At 41.6% G+C, this 26,306-nt stretch overlaps 1 protein-coding gene across 5 annotated transcripts in view; it reads left to right on the top strand.

Annotated features, from left to right (window-relative positions):
* ITPR3 (inositol 1,4,5-trisphosphate receptor type 3) overlaps window positions 1-26,306 on the top strand; it is a 357,611-nt gene that overhangs the window by 110,635 nt on the left and 220,670 nt on the right. For all 5 annotated transcript variants that reach the window (XM_068269377.1, XM_068269380.1, XM_068269378.1 and 2 more), the window contains 7 exons: window positions 1,984-2,126; window positions 3,716-3,815; window positions 4,419-4,579; window positions 14,392-14,533; window positions 17,549-17,710; window positions 17,793-17,965; window positions 24,125-24,244. In XM_068269377.1, the coding sequence (XP_068125478.1) occupies window positions 1,984-2,126; window positions 3,716-3,815; window positions 4,419-4,579; window positions 14,392-14,533; window positions 17,549-17,710; window positions 17,793-17,965; window positions 24,125-24,244 (1,001 nt within the window). The remainder of the gene's footprint in view (window positions 1-1,983; window positions 2,127-3,715; window positions 3,816-4,418; window positions 4,580-14,391; window positions 14,534-17,548; window positions 17,711-17,792; window positions 17,966-24,124; window positions 24,245-26,306) is intronic.

Raw genomic sequence — 26,306 nt, forward strand, 5'->3', positions numbered from 1 at the left:
TTTCCCATGCCCCAGGCTCCTTAGGGTTCAGACAATTCAGGGACTGTAGCAGTCACAGGTTTGCTGTCAGTACAGTATGAAAATGTAATGGTCCCCACATTCATTTTTGCCAGGACCACATTTTTCTGAAACTCTTCTCTGTATTTATGTTCTGCACCATGAACCTTATTGTGTGGTCAATGAGATGCTACAGTAATTTGTCCAGGCTGCATGCAGAAGGGATGATGGCATTTCAGAAGGCTAACAAAATTATGCCACTTTTGAAACAAAGTATTTTGAGGCAGGAAATAGAAAATGACACAGAATGAAGATAGATTGATTAAACTCCTTACTATAACTTTACCGATGAAATAGAACATGGGAATAGAAAAGTGCTAAGATGCAGAAATATAAAAAGAAGGTGGGAGAAGAGGGTCAGTTCTGCTTATTGGCTATAATCCTAGATTGCGGTTGCAGCCTAGCCTGCCTAAACCAGGAAGAATTTAAAGAAGAAATGTTCTTCAAGAAGAAAAAAAGTATGAAATGGTTAGTGCTTTAATACGATCATTGCAGTTTTCAGTAGTACTGCAATGTATAAAGACTTAAGATGAAGCCTTTGCATTTTGACTCAGCTGCGCTTTAATAACCCTATCTACAGCTTTATTGTTTCTCATATGTGTTTCGCTGCTGGTTGTGTCTTTAGCTTTGCCCTGTCAAAAATGTATTCCTTTTTTTTCCTCTTTAATCTTTTATTATTCAGATCATGAAGCTGATTTATGAACGCTGCCTATGGCAGCCAAAGGGACTCCATGTTTTATTGTTTTTCAGCTGAAGGCTATGGAATGAAATCCTGAGAGCCTATACACATGAGCGCTGAATGATAATGTTCATTTAGCAGGGATATAACATAGGCAGTGTTGGATTTTCAGGAGGCTGTATAGAGTAGAGTAGTTGTTGGAGTAACTGGGATCTTTAGTATCAACACAATGATTTTTTGTATTCTAGTGTGTATGTCATTCACCAGGGTATATATAGCTACAGTTAGTGCTTTAGCAGCACGTATAACTCTTTACTTTAGGGCACTTGTAAGTGAAAGCCCTAAGCCTTATTCTTGTTATTGATTTGTGAAGTGCAATCATATCCCATGTTATTATATAATATAAGCGTACGCAAGGGCAAGATACGTTAAGCATCTCCAGTAACAGGTACAAAAGTATAAAAAGTCTGATGCTCAATACATAGACACATACAGTAGTTTAAGTAGATATTGTAGAAGGAGAGGGGAAAGCGCTTCTCTGGAGGTACCATCAGATGGCTTTGCCCAGGCAAAAATGTCCAGGCCTTCACCTTGGTAGCATTGCAGGGCAGCAATGTATCTTTAGCATGTATCTGTGCATTTGGTGTCAGGGAGTACAGTAACATGCATGGTGCATTACTAAAGCCAGAATATGCCAGCCCAAGGCATTTTTTAGCAAAAAATACAGTATGGCAGCCTTCCTATGGAAGCAGTCATGAAGCATGGCAGTTTATTGTGGTGTTTTCTTTAGTTTGGTCTGTGGGATTTTTAAGTTATTTTTATAAAGTGTAGGCCCACTTAAATGTGCTCCAAGCCCAAGATGTAGAAATGGATGTTGAGGAAATGGTCAAGCTGTATGGTATTTAAAATGGTAGTTGTCATCTTAATAGTAGAGAAAAAATAGGTCTGAATAGGTGATTAATTAGAAAATCTTAGGATTTATTTAAGCCTTGCCCTCAGAGGAGAGCATTGGGATTGCTTTTTAATTTTGGAGAGAGCCATTTATGGTATGGCAGTGACATCCAGAGAAGGGGATGTCCATAATTGGTTGTTATGACCAACAGCACTATTGATGCATTAGCCCCAGTGTCCCTGTACTGTCACCAGACTTTTCTCATTACATTTCTTCTTCTCTTCTTGTTTCTGCCTTTTCTTCTCTTAATTTTCAGCTTCTGCCATCTCTTCATTGACCACCGATCTTCTCTCAGGTAGTAAACACTCGTCCCAACCGTAGAAATGCAGGGGAGAAGATCAAGTATCGCCTTGTGGCTGTTCCTCATGGGAACGACATTGCATCCCTTTTTGAACTGGATCCCACCACACTACAGAAAACGGATTCCTTTGTCCCCAGGTAATAATGTCAAAGCTGATTTCCAGGTACAAATATATTTTTCAGTTGTGATAAAGTATCTTACTTGGAAAAAGTATCTCCAGAAGAATTATAGTTTGACATAGTTGAGCTCAGTTCGTCACTTGTGTTCCTGTAGGCAAAAGTTGACTCTTTTGCAGAAACTTTAAGCAGAAACTTTAAGCACTACAACACTTATCTTGGACATGCCCCTTTTTAAATTGTGGAGCTGTGCAGAGTGTATTTATGTCACAAAGTCTCCTCAGACCTTCTATAAAGGTACTCTGTGCTGGTACTGGTACTGTGCTTGAAGTAGATTTTGTCAGAAAGGTGGTTGAGTTTAAGCATAATTTTGGTTCTATGGTCTTGGAGTTCTTCAATGTAAGAACTGGCTTTGCAGTTACATTCATGCATCCTTCCCTAGACCACTGTTATCTATAGAGGGCATAACTGGCAAAGTGGTAAGATTACAAGTTCATCGTTATCAAATAATCAGTACTACCGGTAAAAGCAAACCAGTAAGTAGAGACTGCTGAAATCAACAGCAGCTAATCAGTTACTTCAATGAAACCACACCAGTAAATCATGGCTTCCATTTGTTTAATATAGATGCTGCAACTAAATATATATGAAAAAAATCAGCCTTTCCAGAAAATATGAAACAGGTTTGAGACTTAAAAACAGTGACCTTCGATTGGAATGGTGTGTGTTTTGGGGGCATAGTTGCTAGCAGGGGTGATAGTACTTTGCAAAGGAGGGGGGGGGGGGGGGGGGAGTATCAGGCCACAAGGCACACCACAATGCTGAAAGCTGGGGAAGGGTAGTTGAGCATACTTGCCAGGTCTCTTCCTGCTTACCTTCAGGCTAATTTGCATAATTGGGACACGAGTAAAAAAAAAAGTTTCAATCAGAAAAAGAAAAGTTGCTTTCTTGAATACAGAGATTCTGCTGATGGGATCTTCACGACTTCAGCACTGTGGACGGATGCTGCAGTGAAGAAACTGAGCTGAAGAGGCTCAGGCCAGTCAGAGCTGTTAGCAAGTAGTAAACTGAGTGAGAATTACGAGGCATTATCAGATGTAATTGATCTCTCCTGGTGCCGCATCACTTTCACGTGGCTGTGATCTTCACCATGAATATAGGGTTTTAGATATTTTGATTGCTACACATGTGAGGATAATCTAAGAATCTCAGTTTACACCATAGATTCTGCTTATGTTTGTAACAGATTTTAAGAAAAATTCCCAGGCTCTTGAGAGAGTTCTAGTTTTGTCTTAAGTGCATTTCAGTAAAACTGGAATTGCCAGCAATTTATGGAATCTCTGTCCATGTTGTAGTCTCCCTCTCCCTTTTTGCAAAACATTCTATGAAATGTTTAATATTACTTTCCTTCATGTCTGCACATCCTATATATTGCCTGTGTTTCTTTATTAAGTACTGCTGTAGACATTTTGCTTGCTACCATAAAAAATTAAACGTATATACACTTACCGAGTGATGGAAATACTCCACAATGATTAGCAGTTCTAGAGAGTCTTCATTGCATCCGTACTCCATCTGCAGAGTGGCCTAAATTGTGTATCTCTTTTTAGGAACTCCTTTGTGAGATTAAGGCATCTGTGCACCAATACGTGGATTCAGAGCACCAATGTCCCCATAGATGTCGATGAAGAACGGCCTATAAGACTTATGGTAATTTTCTGTGGTGAAAAACTGTGGTGTTTGTTTGAGGCATCTTTTAGTTACCTATTGTCCTTTTTAATACAATGTTTTCTTAATTATATTGTTAAATTCATGTGCCACATGTCATCTTATTCTTTATCTTTGCTTGGAACAATAATATATGTCTTCCATTCAGTATAGAGACAAAGAAGTGGTATGCACAGTATCATGTTAATTAATTAACATAGCACTGACATCTTTCACAGCACTTTTTGGAGTATAAAGCCGTCTTACTAGTTTTCCCTGTTTGGAACGTTTGAAAAAATAGTGTTTGAGCTAGTTTTATATAGGGCTGGACAAAAGAACAGAAGGACAAAGTATAAAGGAATTTGAATGCTGGTTACCAATGTTTGTCAGCAACATTTTTTGTTATTACTTTTATATGAGTGTTTTCAAAGCAACACAAGGCTATTAACCAAAGTTTCACATTTTCATATATTAACATATTTTTTGTTGCTTCTGTTACCACTCAAACTCATTCCACAGCTTTTTGTGTAGTTGCCATCAATGATTTTATTCATTATTTTCATTGTTCTGTTTTTTTGTCTTTTCTGTGTTTTTTTTTTTAATCAGCTGGGTACCTGCCCCACTAAGGAGGATAAAGAAGCCTTTGCCATTGTGTCTGTACCAGTGTCTGAAATTCGAGATTTGGATTTTGCCAATGATGCGAGTTCCATGTTAGCCTCTTTTGTGGAACGTTTGAATGAGGGGTTCATTAGCCAGAATGACCGCAGGTAATTTGGGAGCATACAAATATAAGGAATTTAAACTTAACTCTTCAATTACTGGAGGATTGATTGTATTTCAGTAGCACACATTGACTAAATGTTTACACATTAGATTTATTCGTAACTGGGACAGGGTGTTTTTCTGTGGAATATATGGGTCATGTGACATGAGAGTTGTATGTAACGGGAGGGGGAGTTTACATTGGAACCCTCCTCAGCTCTCAATACCATAATATAATATACCATAATAATATACCATAATATAGTTGAGGGGAAGGTATGAGCAGGGGAACAAATGTAACAATACTATTAGTGTTCTTGGCCCATGGGAGGACGGTCCAAAAGTATTGGAGGACCCATGCTGCATACAAGACTTTCAAGATCACCACACCCAAAATGGTATTAGACCACCTGTTAATAAATTGTCTATAGTCGAGTGTAGTTTCCTAGAGGGGAAGGAGGATTAAGTGGAAAAGAGAGAATTAAGGCTTCTGAGCCCAGCAGTCCATGTGGTGTTTGCACTATTTTTGACAGAGGAGTCTTTAACCACTTGCTGTAGCCCTGATACACAGGAGTGGCGATGTGTGGTCACACTATAAAAAAAATTGTGTGGGTATCCCTCCTCTCTCTACACTAGGCACCTGGGAAAGATAGATTTACACTTATGATTCTTCACTAGGAGGTCATCCTGGTGTTTGGTTGAACTTACAGTTATTTGCAATTATTTGTGCAGGGTACACATAACATTATTTATTCTATTATTTTCTACCTCAAGCAATTGCACTATATTGGCACCAGTTTTGGCGGATACGGCACAATATTGTTTTTATTGTATATGTATTATGATTAGGTCAGGGTTTGTTCTTTTAATTGATTGATTATACTGTATTTATATGGTCAGCACTTTATCCTTAGCACTGAGTCATTATTATATTGTTCCAGGAGCCTATTGATTTTTAATTTAATTTAATGATGATTACATATGTATACAATCACCTGTTGAGATATATATTATTACTGGTGGTGAGGTCTCCAGTCAGTTTCCTTTTAATTGTTTTTAATTGTTATTAACATTTTTCTTGTGGTATGCCCATTCATAAAATGGATGATGATGATTAAATCAATCAGTATGAAATCTATTGAAAATCGATTTGATGGCATTTTTTTGCCATCAGATTTCCATTAGGTCCAATGCAATATTATAATCAATCTCAACAGGTCGACCTAGATTTTCCAGCATGTCAGATCGATTGAAACCGATCGCAATCGGCCAAATTTCGATCGATCGAAATCGATCGCTCGATCAGCCGCTAATCGGCTGTGTGTATGGGCCCCTTTCGTTTTTCATCTCGGATCCGCGTTAACAATGGGCAAGAACTGACTAAATAATTTATAAAGTAATATTGTTAAAAGTAAGCAGTTTTATTCAGTAAAGTTCCTCTCATTTCTGTGCTGATATCACCGATCTTCATTTATTAAAAAAAGATAATCATATACTGTATCATTGTGCAGCAAAAGTTTTATCCCCCCCCCCCCCTTCCCCAAGTCAAACTGGACAGGGTGCTTGCACTACAGCAAGATATTTTATTTATTTTGAATGCTAAGCCAACATTGGTTCACTTGTGATGTGCAGTGATCTCCAGTTCAGGGATGCCTTAATATACCACGACCATTCTGGCAATGTGTTTTTATAGTGGGACATGGAAAGATTTATTTATTCTTTTATCCCTTTTGGTGGTCTTGACTATTTTTTTTATATTCTAACAATAAAAACGTCTTTGTGATCTGGCATAAAATTGTGCACTTTGAAAGAGCATACATGTGGTAAGTGAGATAACTGGACTGCTTCTAATGGCTCACATTACTATAGAGTGACAGGAAACTGCTTTCAGATATAGACGTATTTATACACCCGCTCGATGACAAAGAGTGTGTCCAAAGAGGGGAGTCAACTCTTCATGACAATTGCAGTTTCCATGCTTGGAAATTGTTTTGACATGGACAGTAATATCAGGTTTCCTTTTTCGTTCTGCTCTGTTTTTATCTGTGTCAGAAGACCCTAGAAATGACAATGTTCTGCCTCGCCCAACACAAACGGTGAGAAAGGCAGACTATTTATTATGTAATTAGCTCTGTGAAATGATTTATATATTTGTCCTTTCACAGTCTTCATTAGCTTCTAGTCACTACCTTGTCAAGTGAAGGAAAAAGCGAGACAGAAATAGGGGAGATGTCACTAAAGTGTTATCTGCAGTTAGAAGCTTTGAACCTGTCACATGGGGCCTGATTTATGAAGGCTTTTCCAGGGATCTCCAGTGGGGGTACCATAAATGATCCAGCATAACTGGACTATCCCTAAAGGTCACACACCTTACCTGGCTCACACTGAAATATTATAGTGAGGGTTACCGAAACATGAGTAAATTAGCAGTTGTGTGATGGCAGTGTAATGCAGGCACCTACTCTGAGCACTTATTTTTATTTAAAGCAAACCTGTATTAGAAAAAGAGAAATAAAGTTACTTACCTTAGTAGGGGAAAGCGTCTGGATAGTCTAGAGCAGGGATGTCAAACCGGTCCTTTGAGGGCCGAGGTCTTTACACATTTTTGATACAGGTCAAATTAATTGATGGGTCTGAATCAGCAAAGGTGTGGTCCTTTAGGTAGAACACATTCCTCTCTTTCTCAGTCCATGCTAAACACTGGCTTGGATCTGGCCCTCTGGGGCCTGGAGTTCGACACCTGTGGCTTCCTGATCCATCCTACAAGAGCGTGTCGGATATGTTCTTATGGTCCCACACCCCTTCATGTATAAGCACAACCATATTGCACATGTGCGAGTGCTGCTGCCCTTGTGCTGTAGCATGAACATAAAAGGGTCCTGGTCAGCACCTTTGAGTTTGAGGAGGACATGGGAAACCTCTGGACCATGCAGATACTTTCCACTACATTATTTTTTTTTCCATACAGGCTTCCATTAAGTCAAGCTGTCCTGGCTTTCATAAAAAAATTTAAAGAAATCATCTTGCTGCATGCAATTGCAATCACACATCCAATAATTCACAAGCCTCTCAGGAACTCCTATGCTGGGTACTCATCAGATTTTTTTGTTGAAATGAAACAGGCCCTGTTCATAGTGGTCAGATGCATTGCAGAATAATTCTGCATGTCAGTTAACTGCCCATACAATTCTATGGGGCTGTACAAATCTCTGCATTGTAACTGACAACGTTATTCTAACTCGCTGCATGCAGGCTTTGTGTTAGGGCCCATTTCCACTCTCGCGTAAACGGCCGCGAATCCGCAGAGTTTGCCCGCAGGCAAATCGCGCGGGGAAACTCTGCCATAGGGGATAACGGCGCAGCCAGCTAAATCGCTTGCAGTAGTGATTCGGCCGGAACCCCCTACAGAATTCGCGGTGGAGGCTGTGATTCCCATAGCCGTGCATGGCACGACTCATGGGATTCGCCTGCGATCCCGCCCACCCGCTCAGTGCTGGAGCACTCCGCACTAGTGGAAACGAGCCCTTAAAGTCTAGGTCCAGTCTCTAATGCAGTTCACAGTCATTATAATACATGCGTTACGCAACTGACCACTGTGACTCTAGCCTCAAACTTTATAGTCTCAGGTGGAAGTCTAACATCAATACATTGTTTAATGAGCTGCCATAGTGGATCACTAACATTATAGGCGCATTATTGCTTTTCATTGTTCTTACCACCACGGGGTGTTATTCTCCTGTCATCCATATCATTCACCACTCATTATCTTGCTCAGCTGTACTCAAGTGTAATATCAGCACTCATATGGGAAAAATACAAGCCATGGTCAATAAAGGTGTAGTGCCTCATGTAAGTATTCCAAGGCAGCCAGGAACTGAAGTAAGAGGGATACTAACTGTCTGGCTGATCCTCTGCCTCCAATACTTTTAGCCATAGACCCTGAACAGGCATGCAGATCACATGTTTGACTTCATTTTTAATTCTTATTTCAATTGTTTGATTCAGACACTACTGATGCATGAAAGATCAGCAGGATGCCTGGAAACTGGTATTGTTTACAAGGAGATAAATATGGCAGCCCCCATATCCTTCTCATTTTAGGTACCTTTTAATTCAGTTTATTACATACACCCCAACATAGCTGTATTGTATCACAATTATGATATCCTTTAAAGGGGTTCTGTGGATGCTTCAAAAACAAAAAGTGACACTTACCTGGGGCTTCTACCGGCCCCCTGCAGCTGTCCTGTCCTGTACCATCCTCTACGATCCTCCGTTCCCTGCTGCTGGTCACGGTCCAATTATTCGTCTAACTAGACGAATACAACTGCGTCTGTGCGACCGAGCACATTCTAGCTCCCGTTCTCGTCTCTGGGAGCTTACTGCGCAGGCGCAGTACGAAGTTTTTGCATACTGCGTCTGCGCAGTAAGCTCCCGGAGACGAGAGCGGGAGCTAGTACGCACGCGGCCGCGCAGGTGCAGTTGTATTCGTCTAGTTAGACAAATAATTGGACTGTGACCGGTGGTGGGGAACGGAGGATCATAGAGGACAACACGGGACGTGCCGGGTAGAAGCCCCAGGTAAGTGTCAGTTTTTGCTTTTAGAAGTATCCACAGAACCCCTTTAACCACTTCAGGACCTCAGGCTTACATCCCCCTAGTGACCAGACCATTTTTCACAATACAGGGCTGTGCAGCTTGGTCAGGTTGCTGCACAGCCCTACAACTCAGCACACAACTGAATCTGACCTCCTTTTATTGTCCTTAATAGGACACTCTGGCGGAGGTCTCTGATCGCTGCTGCAATCTTTTTTTTTATTATTATTATTATTAACAAAAGGGAGGCTGTCCCCTCCTTCCTCTCTCTCCCTCCCTCCCCCCTGTGCCGTCCTAATCGCCATAGGACGGTGATCGGCACTCATCCCCGTCTCTCATAGGCATCAGCCTATGAGAGGCCACGTATTAGCAGCCGCACTGAGGGACAGCCGAGTGTCTGTCGTACGGCGCTGCAGGAGAATGCAGTGCTGTACAAAGGTAAACAAAGGGGATCTATTTCCCCTTTTGGGGGAAAGCGGCCTGCTAGCCGCGACCTCGTGTAGGGAACAATCGCGCATGCGCGCACATGTTCCCCGCTAAACTGCAGCTCCAGGACTTGCTGCCAATCGGCATTAGGTGGTCTTGGGGCTGCCGCCGCGGTCATACCCATTGGTGTGACACGGTCGTTAGGTAGTTAAAGGGAATAATACTTTTAACCATACACCCTGAACAAGCATACAGATTTGGTGTTTCTGACAAAAATCTGGAAAGATTAGCTGCATGCTTGTTTAGGGTGGAGGATTCAGACACTACTGCAGCCAAAGTGATGAGCAGGATGTCAAGCAATTAGTATTGTTCAAAAAATAAATAAATATGGCAGCCTCCATATACCTTTCACTTCAGGTTCTCTTTAATATGGTTTAAATATTTAAAGGCTCTGTTCTGTGTACATGCTGTACATTTTATGTATGGCCACTCCTCTGGCTGTGGAAGGGTTAAAGGGCTGAGGACTCTCCTAACAATACTATATTGGAAGGAGAGCAGACCATTCCTACCATTCCTTATTAGTGTAGTAAAGTAATAGGATGTGTAGGATAAACAGCACCTTTGTCAGAGCCGGATTCTAATAGCTATTCATTGAATTGTTAAACAAACCCTTATCTGCTTCATGCACATTTATGATGTAACAATGAGCATCTCTTCACTATACAAATACAGATAACGGCAGAGAACAGTGAACAGCCCCATAGATATAGGAGCCTGAGTGCTCCACACCATTCATTCTCAGCAGTCAGCTTTATTGTGCACAGATCATCGTTTTACCACTTGTGCCTATGTATCAGGCATAGAGCAGCATTGCTCATTACTGCTATACACAGCTATGGCAGGATCCAGGTCACTGAGACAGTGTGGAGGGTGTTGTGTATAATTAGAATGTTCTTACCCTCAGGTTCTGTTCTAGTCTGGTCCTGTTCAATGCACAGGATCCCTCCATGTCTGCTATGAAATTATGTCTGCTGATCCATCTATGAATGGTAAAAATTCCTTATAGTCACACCCCAGTGACTTCATCCCTGCCGTCTGACAAATGCAGATTCTTTACGAGGGGCATGCAGAGCAAGGATTAACTAGAACCTACCCAGTTCTGCTGCTACAGTAAATTCTGCTTTCATTGAATCCCTTGTTATTACTGATCTCACTGTATACACACAATATGTACCCCGGAACAGTGAATTCCATTTTAAACATGTTTTACAACACAGATACCTTTGTATCTAGTTGCGTCTTACTTTCTTGTTGTATTCATTATCAACATGCATTAGTTACAGAAGTCACCAACTCTTTCAGCGTTTGGGCCTTCAGCCAGATCTCTCGGATAGAGGAAGAATGAGAGCGTAGTGCGGTGCTGCACAGCAAGCAGCGTGTATGGGTCACTCTGTGCTAGCTGGCCTCCCTCCAAGCCGGGACTTAATTCTTTCTCACACAAAGCACCAGACAGCATCCTTTACACTTTCTGCATGAAAATCTTCCATGAATTGAAACTGGTACACTATGTACACTGCCTTCATAATATTGGGAACAGAGGACGTAGTCCGTTGGGGAGTGTAGGCGGAGTAGGCAGAACGAGGACACTGCTGGCTGACATTTCACTACAAATGCGAAATGTGGCCTCATTGCAAAATCTACCTGTGACTCGAAAGTCTCTATACTGCAGAACGCTAGATTAAAAACAGTCCTACCAGCATTAAGAGATACATAGTTTACTGAGAATATAGCTTTCAATGTATTCCACAAAGCACTTCAAAGAAAAAAAAAAGTCAGTGATAATGTAATGTTTAAAACATACTGGGCCCAACCCAGTTCAATTTTTCTCCTAAGTTTTCTCTTAGGTGATAATTTAACATCTTATCAATAAAATGCAGTTTAAGCCACCAACAAGCAACAAAATGCCCAGAATAAATTTGACAGTATTTTTTCACCTTCTTTTTGGTAATTTTTAAATTGCAGAGTGCTGAAAAGTTATTTTAAACAGAAAATGAACAATTATCTCCTAGCAGACAACTTAGGAGAAAGAGTAAATTGGATTGGGCCCACTGTCACTTAAGGCAGCCATACACTAGCTTGATTTAGTAGATTTAGTTGATTGGTCCAGAAGAAAAATTTCACTTGATCGCCAGTGGGAGGGGATCGCATCACTAGTGGCGTTCGATTCAGCAATGACTTACGCAGCATAGCAGCAGAAATAATTTCACCTGCCTGGCTGCCTTGGGTCCCCGGGGTCCTTGCTGTCACTTCTTCTGGCTGGCCTCCTACTCCATGTCCTCTTCACTTCCTGTCCCGTGACAAACCGTGGCTTGCCACAGGACGGGACAGGAAGTAAAGAGGACATGGAGAAGAAGGCCAGCCGCAAGAAGTGACACCACAGACACCAGGGACCCGCTCTGGCGGATAGGTAAGATTATTGCTGCTGGCTGGGGGAGCCCAAATGGGGGGGGGGCGCCTGGGGCCGTGGCTCCTCAGCATGAAATCGATTCAAAATCTGTGCAGTGTGTGGGCAGCCAATAGATCCCTCTCTGATTAGATTTGACCAGAGAGGGGTCTATCTATTGATCGATCTGGTGGATATCGACCAGTGTATGACTACCTTAAAATAAACAAGCACATCAGCAGAGCCAAGTGCAGAAAAGAAAACAGAAGCCAGTTTATAGCTTTGTTCATAAGTTGGTCACTAGATGTCTAGCTAATGATAACAAACAAATCAAGTTACTAGAGCCCTCCCAGGCAATGCACTATACATTACTTTTTTCCTATGTTGCTGTCACTTACATTTGGTAGTAAAAAGCTGACAGATCTGACAGATTTTGGATTAGTCTATCTGCTCATAGGGTAGTCACAATGTAACCTTTATTTTTTTACAAAAGCACTCTGTGGAAATTATGTCAAGCAGCTTCTCTTAATTGTTTGCACACAATTTTGGCAGTTGGAATGAACAACTGCAGTTCAGTTACTGCTTTTGTAAATAAAGTAATAACTGATAATCCCCCACAAGGAGGTGGACAAATCCAAAATCTGACAGATCTGTCACATCTCCACCACCTACTGTAAGTGACGGCACATAGAAAAAAAAATTATAGTGCATTTTATATGTGTGTATGTATTTTAAATTTTACAAATTACCACCACACTATAGATGGTCAATAAAATGCTTATAGTTTTCAAGTTGATTCTTGCGGTAGATTGATTTCATGCATCTATCATGTTTTCATTTGTTATGGCTCGGAATTGCATTTTCATAAAGTTTACATACAATTTCCATCAACTCAAAATTATTAGCATCTCATTGACCAGACTAGTTTTAACCATGCTCCACTTTCAACTTTTTTCCCACAGCAAAGGCAATGTCATTTGAAGGGGAAAGGATGTAGCAATTTTTTTTTCTCTTCAATCCAAGCAAGAAAGAGACATATTTTATCTAGCATACCATTGTGAGTCGTTAATAATGATTCTGTGCCTAGTGTATATAATGTGTAATTTCAGGCTGTAGGTTGTCTTCATATGGGTTGAGTCAGATTAATTTACCGGTAGCAGTAAAGTAGGTAACAATTTCCATTCTTTCCCTAGTAACCCTATGCAGTGCCTGAATGTAGAACACATTCCTAATGTAGCCACTCATCCAGAGCCGGGACAAGGTCCTTCAGCACCCAAGGCAGAGACAGCAAAGTGCGCCCCTGCATCCCTGCCACCCCAGCCATCACACACTAATTGCTATTAGACTAAGAGGCGCCCCAGGGCCCCCAACGTCCCCAACACCTTAATCTCTAGTTATCTGGCTTGCAGTCACTGCTATGTATGCCCTTTTGTTATTTCTTTGTGCTTCAAACACAATTGGGAATGACAGCTGAATGAATTGTGCGCCCCCTCCTACACTGCGCCCTGAGGCTGGAGCCTCTTCAGCCTCTGCCTCGGCCCGGCCCTGCACTCATCCCGTTAATAAAACACATTTGAAGATGTAAAGTTTATTGCACACATGAGATGTTATTGCTGCAACATATATCTGTAACATGTCATTAAGAAGTTGATACTAACATTACCCAATCCTGCCTTTTTACCATACAGACCATTTCTTAGATGGATAGACAGGCATCAGTAAAATATCTCACAGGAAGTACACTATAATTTTGAGTTCTATTTCAGTTCATTTTAATACATCACCCAACATGGACTTAGCAACAACTAAAGCAGACTACTCATGTGACTTTTCTGGGGAGAGAGGTCCTAGGTGGTCCTTAAGAAGTACTGATGGTCACTGATGGTCAATAAGATGCTAGTAATTTCAACTTGGTGAATATTTTATGAAAATGTATGCAGCTTAGTAATAGATCAGTTAAGTGCAGCAGCTAATTCAGCCCAGAGATATTAGCACCACATTGATCATCTCTAGTATTCAGTGCACCTTCAGTCTGTCTGCAATCCTTTACCCTGTGATTTTACATATGTGTACCCCGTACATTACAATATCAACTCATATCCATGGATAAGGCAACGTGTTTTTCTTTGGGGCTCTTTGATGTCTAGTTTGATGTGTAAGTGCTGGTCTCATGGTCGTTCAAAACTTTTGTAAAAACATTTAACCACACTTCAGTATAATACACTAACAATTTCATTTACTTTCTTCATTTTGTGATACTATAGCTACAAGATATTTTTTTTTTTAATAATCATTTTGAATACAAGCTATATGAGTATATATTGTTGATGTTTATTCATTCTCTCTTTGCAGATTTGCCATAAAACTTTTGGAAGATCTGGTGTTCTTTGTAGTGGATGTTGCCAATAATGGCCAAACTGTTTTGGATGTAACCATCACCAAACCTAACAGAGAAAGGCAGAAGCTTATGAGGGAGCAGAACATACTAAAGCAGGTTGGCTGAATTACATAGAATGCAAGACAATGAAAGAAGAATGAAAGTCAATGATGATGTTCCTACGGTCACATGATTTGTTTGTGTTATTTGCCTGCCTTATTGCTTTGTTGCACGGTATTTGTCTAAGTAGCATTTAGATTGGTTAGATAAAGTACCAGTAGATGTCTTCTCCCAGATTACTTTAGATTTCTGTGAAGGCTCTTCCTCAGTTCTAATGAGGTGAAGGAAACACCCATACTTTTACATGTGCAAGTAATCCACCTACTGTAGCCCACAATTGGTCCAGTTAATTGGCATTTGCTGTGCAGTTATGAATTGTCCATGTTCCCCTGGCTGAAGGCGAGAACGGTTTTTAAAACAGCTAGTTAAAGGGATACTGTAGGGGGGTCGGGGGAAAATGAGCTAAACTTACCCGGGGCTTCTAATGGTCCCCCGCAGGCATCCTGTGTTGGCGCAGCCACTCACCGATGCTCCGGCCCCGCCTCCAGTTAACTTCTGGAATTTCTGATTTTAAAGTCAGAAAACCACTGCGCCTGCACGCCCGTGTCCTCGCTCCCGCTGATGTCACCAGGAGTGTACTGCGCAGACACAGACCATACTGGGCCTGCGCTGTGCGCTCTTGATGACATCAGCGGGATCGAGGACACGGCAACGCAGGCGCAGTGGTTTTCAGACTTTAAAGTCTGAAATTCCAGAAGTGAACCGGAGGCGGGGCCGAAGCATCGGTGAGTGGCTGCGCCAACACAGGATGTCTGCGGGGGACCGTTAGAAGCCCCGGGTAAGTTCAACTCATTTTCCCCTGACCCCCCTACAGTATCCCTTTAAGGATGAGAAACAGCATTGAGAATTAATAATAACTGGTGTTGAGTTTCCCCCACCTCCTCTGTGGGGAGAAAGTGCTCACATAAGTCAAACTGGAACAACCATCCCTAAAGCAGGAAGGTTGTGGAATATGGAGAGTGGTGTTTTACGACATTTATCATCAACATACAATTTTGCTTTATCATCTAGGCATTTTAAAGAGGAGCTGTTAGGTATAGGGTCTCAGAGGAAAAAAAAACATGTATCAGTAGCTAAATATTGGCTCTACTTACATTACATATGCATTTCACTGTCCACGTTTGGATTTCACAGAATTTTTATATAGGATTTGCAGAGAATGATGCTACTGACAGCTCATGGCAGGTTCCATGTTTGTCTGTCTCCTATGAAGCCAGTTGTGATGTCATATCCTCCCTGCTTCCTGATGATTGGACTCACAAAAAAGATCCTAATGGACAACACTACTGTGCAGTGAATATTAATTAGCCATGTGGCTAGGAACAATAGCGGACTCATGCAGTAAACGGAACATGTGCCCTGTGATTTTTCAGTGCTGTGAGTTTAGGCTGCTGCTGTTAGAAGCTGCTGTAACATGAGCCTGTAACTTCTCACAGGGCTTGATAGGGAAATGAAGGGGATGACCCAAGGTAGTGCACTGGGGAGAAGCAGCCCCAGAATGCTTTGCAGTATCTGTTATGTGTCCTGCCGGCCTCCTTACAGAGCTTGGGAATAACAGCCTTGCTGTTCAGCACACATCACAGTAAGAGATATTTTTAACTTCAGTATTGCCTTTTTGGCTTCCTTCTAAACTCTTTAAGGGCCTTTTTCCACTAGCCTGCGATTTGCGATTTGCTTCTGATCGCAAATCGCAAGGTACATTAAACTAATGGAAACTGCAGCAGCAATTTCCATTAGTGCGATCCGATTGCGATGCGATTTTGGTCAAATCGCAATCGTTGTCCTGCCGCGTTTTGTATGCGATTGAGCTGGACTATAATGAGTATAGTAGCTCAATCGCAATCGCAATGTGGAAATTGAAACACGATTCGCATTTCATAGTGGAAAAGAGCCCTAACACAGGAGAATAGAGGTTTAAATTAGCTTTTGCAGCCTGACAGTTACTCTTTAAAGAAAGTATACACCTTCAGCCAAGGAACTTGGCACTATATTGGGAGCACTATAAGGGAGATGTCAGGCTAGTTTGGTCAATGACTATAGGTCAGGCTGTATGCCCATATGACTGACCTATAGCCCAGGCTGTAACACCTGCACAAACTCCTACCCAGTACAAAACTACAGTAACCCTACAGGTAGATGTAGCATACAGACTGACATAGTATTCACCAAACAAATTCACAAGTAGTATAGTCACCTGAGGCCTGAAGGCTGAGGCAGTCCAGATGTTAGCCAGGTGACTGCAGGCTGGTGAGGATTGGTTTAGGCAGTTCAAACACTTTACAGGTAGCGTGGTCAGTTCAAGCCAATGTTGGTCCAGGCATAGTTCTAGGGAGTCCTTAATCAAGTAGGGGTCGATCCAGGCGGCAATCAGACAAGTCCAGGTACAAAGCAGATTCGGCAACAGGTAATCCAATCGAAGGCAAAGTCAGGAACAAGCAGTGGTCGGCAACAGGAATCAATCTAGAGTAAAATTTGGTCGGGATACAAGGCAAAGTCGGCAACAGAGATCAATCAGAGTGTGAGCGCATACCTAGCAACAAGCCACAGCTAATGCTATCACGGGCAATGTCTGGGAGCGCTCACTGTGCTTAAATACAAGGACTAACTAATCAGAAACAAACAGAACTAAATCAACCAATAGAAGGTCAGCTGACACGCAAGCAGACACGTGGCTACTACTTACATCGGCGTAGTGCGCACTGAGAATGCTTCCTCCACCTGCCACCCTGCGCAGCGCGTGAGTCAGCGGCAGGGCTGGCAACATTATGTGAGTCAGCGGCAGGGCCGGCGGCGACATGTACATTCCTTACAGGAGACCTATTACAAATGTTGGCTTAATAAGGGCAATTGCTATTTAAAAAAATATCGTCAGCCCCTTTTACAAAAAGTAGGTTGGCAACCCTGTCCAGGGACGTATTCTTGGAGTTTGGATTGCATCTTTCATAAATTGTTTTTTTAATTTATTCCAGTTTAGTTATTGTTAATGTTTCCATATTCCGACTATTGTTGCAGATATTTGGCATCTTGAAGGCTCCATTCAAAGACAAAAATGCTGAAGGTCCCTTGCTTAGGCTAGAGGAGCTTTCTGACCAGAAAAATGCCCCGTATCAATATATGTTCAGACTGTGCTATAGAGTCCTGCGTCACTCTCAGGATGACTACAGGAAGAATCAGGTAAAAGAGCTCTTTATCTAATCAATAACTCTGTAGACAGTCTTGTGTTGCAGTTATTTACATTCCCATGCTTCTACTCTAGGAACACATAGCAAAGCAGTTTGGTGTCATGCAGTCTCAGATCGGATATGACATCCTAGCGGAGGACACTATAACAGCCCTACTGCATAACAATCGCAAACTTCTGGAGAAGCACATCACTAAAACTGAAGTTGAGACTTTTGTCAGCCTCGTGAGAAAAAATCGTGAACCCCGGTAAGACTCTATTGCCATGCAGAGCAGCTACTGCAAAGCAGTATTAAACACTTAACAGTATAAAATGATATACCCAGATTATCCTGAGTGATATTATTGGAGGATAACTGCTAGAAAATGACAGTTTGAACCAGCGAGTCACATAATAATAGCAGCTTTTCCACATCCGCACTGCAGTTTTAGACACAGTCTGTCACAAGGAAAAGCTAAGGATCAACATCAGATTTTGGCCTATTATAGCTCTAAAGCCTCCTTATTATATAGTTTATTCTGCTTACCTTTAACACTATGCTGTTTTTCTTCTTCTTTCTTTCACAGTCAGAAGGTTTTTCCTGATCTCTGACTTTTTTTATATGACATCACCATCATGTGGGATTAGTAAATCACGTCAACAGACTGTATGAGTTGCAGTCCAGTTAATATTCACTTGAAATTCTGTCAACTTAAAACTCAGTAAAATTGCAAGTTACAACACCCTTCGTTTAAGGTCACCCACTACAGTAGAATCTCTGGCTATAGTAAACTCAGATCCCAGGTCCTGACCATGCATATACATAAATAAACAATGTATGACAAATTCTGATATAGTAAACTACTTGACCAGGTCCCTTGAAGTTCACCAAAAAGGGATTTTACTGTAAATGTAGTTTTAATTTTAACTCCTTTCTATCCACCACTGTGCTGCTAACCCTAATCTGAACCGTTTACTTAAAGGAATACTATCGATTGAAACGACTTTTTTTTTAATACTCTATATTAGTGTACACATTACCACTAGTGCTAGGGGCACTTTATATATTCACCCAGGTCTCTCTCCCGCTAGCTTGGTTACTCTGTCTCACAGCTCACAAATATATTTCACTGTGTCACTCACAGCATGCAAGAGACATGAGGAGAAATAGGCTGATCTGAGGTGGTAACAGGTAACTAAATGAGCTGTAATATTGCTGGAATATAACTAGCTATAACACTAGTCTGTGTTTACACTCAGACTGGTTGCCTGGCTGCCTGCTTGTGGTGATTCACTCCAGGCTGCATCCACTTTACAAGCTGCTGAGAGGGGCAGACCACTGTCTACAATTAGCATTATTAGTATCTTTATCAGTCAAGAGAAGCAAAGATAATAAACACACATTGCTAGAATCTTTAACCCCTTACCACCATATCAATAACATTCTTTCAGCAAGCTGATAATTAAACTATAAACTGAGGATTTCATAGCAACTCCCCTGTGCAGAGACATGGTCTAGCCCTCTGGGAGCCGTCAGTATTTAGATACATTTTGTATCCAAAACTGACGCCAAAACTGACGGAGGATTTTACAGCTGAGAGGAACAGCTGTGTGAGGAATCAAATTGCTCCTAGTACTTGCCCTAATGTGTGCTACAACATACAGCATTTAAAAATAAATGCATACATCGATAGTATTCCTTTAAGCATAAACCCTGGTCTGATGAAACTCTAATGTGGCCCAGTGGCCACAGATGTTTCATTTACAACCATTTGATGAAACTGAAGATTTAATAAAATTTGCATTATAAGACTCTAAATAAGGAATGATGGATCACTTGCAATTATTTTTGATCAAATGAGATCATTTTTGATAAAATAAAATCATTTTATCAGGTATCAAATAGTAAGATTGTCATTACATTGAATTAAATCAGTTATTTTAAAATGTCAATGGGCATTTTAGAGTCTTTTGAAATTGCTTTAAAACCAAACCACTGATACACTGCACCCCGTGCCTTCCATTAGCATCATTCAAAAATGAAGTTGGATTGGCAGTTGCATAGGTGTTCATCAAACACAAAGTTCATGTGCAGTTTTCGATTGTTGCATGCATCATCCATCACTGGGTCCAGTTGCTGAAGCACTGAAGTAAACGTTAACAAACATGGCTACAATGCGCCTGATGGCTCTACAGGTAGTTCCCAGTTAACAAACATGGCTACAATGCGCCTGATGGCTCTACAGGTAGTTCCCAGTTAACAAACATGGCTACAATGCGCCTGATGGCTCTACAGGTAGTTCCCAGTTAACAAACAAGATAGGAACTGTAGGTTCATTCTTAACCTGAATTTGTATGTAAGTCCGAACACTGTTCCGCTGTGCACCCCTGTACCTCCAGTGTCCCCCTCTGTGCCACCTTTGCTCTCCTGTGTCTCCTCTGTGGTTCCTGTGTGCCTCCAGTGTGCCCCCCTGTGCCTTCAGGATCCCCCTCTGTGCCACCACTCCCCCCCCCCCCCCCCGTGCCTCCACTGTGTCACTCTGTCTTTCTGTACCCTCTCTGTGCCTCCTTTCATCTCATTTTGCTTCGTTCTGTCCCTCTTTGCCACCTTCTGTCCCCTTTGCCTATTTTTTGGGCCTCTGTGCCTTTAGTACCCCTGTGCCACATTCCATCCCTTGTGCCTCTTCTTTAGGCACTCTGTGCATCCTCTTGTTCCTCCCACTACCCCATGCCACAACTGCCCATGTCCCACGCCGCTCCCCGAATCAATACCCGATCTCTGTCCCTGTCACATGCATTGTGAAATTGACATCATTGAGCACAGCACAACACTCGTAACGGGGTCATTTTTATATTGGGAGTTCTTATGTCAGGGATCACCTGTATTTTACAATGAAGATGCAATGCAGTGCTAGAGATTTGCCCATCACATCTTAATAATTAATATGGCAGCATATATGGCTGTGATGCGGCTAGTGGCTCTATTCTAAGATAAATGCAGTGCAGCGCTATAATTTTATTTAAAATTAATATGGCAGCATTTTTTTTGTTTTAAGAATGTGACCTGACATTACGCATTCTTAACATTTGTATAAACAGGCTTCTGAATCTCAGATGATTGCCAAAAATATGTTCTGGTGCAGGTTCTACCACACCGAATGCACATACATGGACACATACAGTACCTATACATATATATAAAAATACAAGCATTCACATTTACACTAACATACATACATACACATAGACGTGTGCTGTACATGTAAACACTGCTGTCAGTGTTTGCAATTACTTCAATGCTGTTGGGGGTACCTTCTTCCAAACCAAGTCCAAAAACACTGCTATTCAGTAAGTCAATATTCTGCCAAAAATCTCTTCACACAGTTCCGGCCACCATAGTGACAGAAGACTTACCAACTACTGCTAGACCATAAGTTTAAGATATTAAATAGAATGATGCAGGGTGTTGTAAGAGCTAGGGATAAACGTTCCAATTCACAACCCACGCACATGTGAATCCAGGGTGCTGCTCTCACACAGGATTATAGCAGCAGTAGTCCATGTATAAATAAATGCTTTAAGTGTAATCCACTTAGCACTAGAAATTCATTGCACAATTCACCTAACAAATTAAAAACATATACATTCACACAAGGGGTCCACTCAACATGGATCCTTCAAATGAAAACAGCTGTACATAAATATATATCAGAGCAGTGCTTCCATCTCTCCATCTGACTCTGTTTACACTAAGCTTTGTTACTGGTGTTAATTGGATTACCTATTTACTATTATTTATACTTGGCCTGCTGCTGCTTTAACCTTATGTAAGATGAGAACCCAGAATTCATATGCGTGGGTTGAGAACTTGAGAATTTTATTGAACTTCATGAGTAAAGCATGACTTTCTCTATCTTCAGGACTTAGGGCTGGGTTCTCCTAACAGTCACATCAGTGGTCCATTAAGTAGAATCCTTAAAAAGTCTCCTGTTCAGCCCACCACATATATGTGCACTCAACACCACAGCAGTTTGGCTGAGCAGACTGCGGTTTCCAGAGAGCACTTACCTTTTTTCTTAAATTGGATCCGAGATAAACTTTTACTCATTGCATAATTGTGTTCCTTTCATATAGTTTATAGGGCATTCCTCAAGCCAAATACATTTTGTGTTTTGTCTTAATACTCTAATTCCCTATAAACTAAACAAGCCTTGCCCACAGCTCCTTTTATGCCTTGGCATTGTAGCAAGGGCTTATGGGAGCTCAGTCTGTGCAGGAGGAGGAGGTTACTAGCCATTGATTTCAGGCAGAGGAGAGGAGGAGAGGGGACTGAATTTACACACAGGCAATAGCATCTCCAGCCCTCAGCCTGTGACAGTGTGACAAACAGAACATGGCTGCCCTCATTGTATCACAGGAATAAATAATCATAAACTTTTAAAGCTGTTTGCAGCTAGATATGCTGTGTAAACTATCTAAACTTTAAATAAGATATACAGACAAGTTACTTGTTATAGTTATAGCAAGAAGTTTTAAATAAGGATGATACCATTTATTGGCTAACTAAAAATGAATAAAAATAAGCAAGCTTTCGGCCTTGCAGCCTTCGTCGGGCTTATATCCTGTTAGTTTGCAGGCTGGTGGTACAGACAGCTTTATACATGCAACATCAAAAGGGAAAACAGATATTTTTTTCAAGCATAAATACATGTCATTAAGATGCCTTAATTCAAACAGGCCATCTAAATGGGGTTAAAGGTTGTTAGCTAAGATAAGGATCCTTGATTACTCCATGCTCACAGACCTGGGATTAGGATTGACCCAGAGGTATCGTAAATTCTTAGTTCACAAGTTCAGCTAGAATGGCTGAGAAAGTTCAAATATCATCAGTATCATACCAATATAAGAAGTTGTTGTCCTTATTCAAACCGTTCTGCACAGCTTTGAACCAATTTATAAATGTTGTTTCTGCTATTAATCGATCATTTGATGTTTTGAAGCCGCCCTTCAGGGCAGTGACACGAAGATCATCCATGCTGTGTCCGTTGGACTGAAAGTGTGTAGCAACTGGGAGTCCAGATTTGGTATCATTAATAGTGTGCCTGTGTCCATTCATACGTTTGCGCAGAGTTTGTCCAGTTTCTCCCACGTACATAACATTGGGGCATTTAGCACACATGATCAGATACACCAGATTGGTGGAACCACAGGAAAATGTACCTTGTACTCTGTACTCCTGTTGTGAACCTGGTATCGTTACCCTGTCAGTGGAGTAAATGTGTCTGCAGGCCCCACATATTTTTTGTCGGCAGGGTGATGTTCCGGTTTGTTGAGGCCTATTCAAAGAACTCCTGACAATCATCTGTTTTAGATTGTGTGGTTGCCGATATGACAAGAGTGGAGGTTTAGGGAATATCGTTCTCAGTCTGTGATCCTTGTGTAAAATGGGATGATGTTCCTTAGCAATCCTCCTTAAGATTTCCAGGTGTGGGTTGTAGGTGACAACCAAAGGGACATGTTCCTCTTTCTGGTTTTGCTTATATTTCAGGAGTTCAGTCCTGGGGATATTGCTGGCTTTCCTGATTTGGGCCTCAGCCATGGGAGGACTGTAACCTTGTTTAATGAAAGTGTTCTTAAGGTGATCCAGGTGCTTGTCTCTGTCCATCCTGTCAGAACAAATCCGGTTGTACCTTATAGCTTGGCTGTAAATTATAGAGTTCTTAATGTGATTAGGATGAAAACTATCATATCTTAGGTATGTGGGACGGTCTGTAGGTTTGCGATACACAGAGGTTTGTATGTTGTTACCCCTGATGTATATGGTGGTGTCCAGAAAGTTAATCTCTGTGTGAGAGTAGGTAAGTTTCAATTTGATTGTAGGATGGAAGGCATTAAAGTTCCTGTGGAATTGGAGAAGATCATCCTCACTTGCGGACCAGATGATTAAAATATCATCAATGAAGCGGAAGTAGGCCATGGTTTTTATGCCACATGCATTGAGGTATTCCTCTTCGATTTTGGCCATGAAGAGATTTGCATACTGTGGTGCGAATCGCGAACCCATTGCCACGGCCAGCTGCTGTAAATAGAGGTCCTGTCCAAAAGTGAAATAATTATGAGTGATTGTTATAGTTAGTTTTTCATCTCAGATCCTCTTTAAATGACTTTGAGTGGAAGACAAAACTAGTGTATTCCTGTTTTGAAACTCCCAGAAAATGGCAATGCCAACTTTTGAATAGTTGTAGATCCACTGTCCTGAATAGCATATGGCACATGAATAAGGGAATGGCCATCAGCACACAAGTAACTGAGAGTTTATGCCAGCTCAACACTGAAACACTGAATGTTAGACAAACAATTTATTTCAGGTTCTTCAGTTCAAATTATGACATTTTCGCTGTTGTTTGCTCATGTCTTCATTTGTCTAGGTTTATGGATTATCTTTCCGATTTGTGTGTATCAAATCATATCGCCATCCCAGTAACTCAGGAACTCATCTGCAAGTGTGTGCTAGATCCTGCGAACAGCGATATCCTCACAAAGACAGAGTAAGTAAATGCTGCTTACAAGTAATCCTGTGGTTACATGCCATGTGGATGACTTGTACATTAGTAATATCCTGTAACTTATGGCATTCTGAGAAATTATATACCATTACTGAGTGGAAAAGGTCAAAGAATTTTAAGCTGAACATCAGTGTACTGTAAGAAATTCTCAGCAAATAAATACATTTCTTAGAGTACACCTTGCGCCAGTAGAAAGGTATTAGAGAAGACTTAATAATCAAATATCCCAATTAACATGATTACAAATCCTGTACCAAAGTGAAGAGCTAATTAATTTCATGGTCACCTCCTTTTTACACTAAAGGTGGGTACACACGTCAGATAAAAGTCTTTGGAAAATGAAAGATCACAGACCAATTTTACCCCCTTCCATGTAGTATGAGGGCATACTCTACACAGTCTATTCTATGGAGCTGAACTCCCCATCAGATAAAAATCTTGCAAGATGCTGTGCACAAAGATGCTGTACACATGCAACAGATCAATATCTGCAAAAGATCAGTTCCTGCAAAAGATCCGTTCCTGCAAAATGCATTCATAGTTTATGATATCTGCAGATCTCGTACACACCTTGTTTAACGGACAATTATCTGAAGATCAGATCCACCAGGATGGATCTTCAGATCGGCAGATAATTGTCTGATCTACAGATGAATGTCCGTTAAACAAGGTGTGTATGAGATCTGCTGATATCATAGACTATCAATGCATTTTGCAGGAACGGATCTTTTGCAGGAACTGATCTTTTGCAGATACTGATCTGTTGCATGTGTACAGCATCTTTGTGTGCAGCATCTTGCAAAGATTTGTATCTGATAGGGGGTTCAGCTCCATAGAATAGACTGTGTAGAGCATGACTCTTATACTACATGGAAGGGGGTAAAATTGGTCTGTGATCTTTCATTTTCCAAAGACTTTTATCTGATGTGTGTACCCACCTTAAATCCATCAGTGTAGATCAGGGGTCTCAAACTCGCGGCCCGCGGGCCATTTGCGGCCCTCGATACAATATTTTGTGGCCCTTGCCGGCAAAAGCTTCCCTATAGTTCGCTTCAGTGCTCCCAAGTAATCCGCCGCATCCCCGCCGCTTAACAAGGGCTGCAGAGACCCCAAATCGCCCGGGGGGCAATCCGCCGGCATTTCCTGGAAGGGGCAGAGCTTTCAGCTTCAGCTCTGCCCCTCCTGACATCAATCGCTGCACGGATCGCCGCCTCGCCCCGCCCCTCTCTGTGAAGGAAGTGAGAGGGGCAGGCAGAGGCGGCGATCCGTGCGGCGATTGATGTCAGGAGGGGCAGAGCTGAAGCTGAAAGCTTTGCCCCTTCCAGGAAATGCCGGCGGATTGCCCCTTGGGCAATTTGGGGGCTCTGCAGCCCTCGTTTTGCGGCGGGACACGGCGGATTACTTGTAATAGGAGCACTGAAGCGAACTATAAGGTAAAATAGGCAAAATAGTTCGCTTCAGTGTGAATTTGATGGTGGCCAGGGCGGGAGCTGCTGATTGTGAAATCCCTTATGCGGCCCAGCCTCATCCTGACTTTGCCTCCTGCGGCCCCCAGGTAAATTGAGTTTGAGACCTTTGGTGTAGATGCAGTGGCGTAGCTATACGGCCATTGGCCCCAGGGCATATTTTACACTTGGCACCACTCCCCTCCCGTTCCCAGCAGTATATGTTAAATAGTTACATGAAACAAACCTCTAACATTCCCTTTCCATGGACAACCACTGTGTAGAAGGGGTGTAAGCAGAGGAAAAAGAAATGTTTTTTTTAATGATTATCATTATTAAAAATACATATAGAGGTCATTATAAAAGCTACAGAACCAGCGAACAGCTATGACCCAGTTTACATTGCACAAGAAAAGTGTGTTTCAGTGGAATGAAATGGAACGGATGCCAATAGAAGCTAAAGGATCCTGTGCAAAACAAGGATCTGTTCACATCAGTCTGTTCATAACGGATCAGTTTGATCTGTTCTGGCAAATGGAACACAATTTTAGGAAGTCTGCAATCTACGTATGTGTTGAGATTATACCCAATGGGTGCCA

This window comes from Hyperolius riggenbachi, chromosome 2 (assembly GCF_040937935.1).
Source record: "Hyperolius riggenbachi isolate aHypRig1 chromosome 2, aHypRig1.pri, whole genome shotgun sequence".
NCBI classification, from domain to species: Eukaryota; Metazoa; Chordata; class Amphibia; order Anura; family Hyperoliidae; genus Hyperolius; species Hyperolius riggenbachi.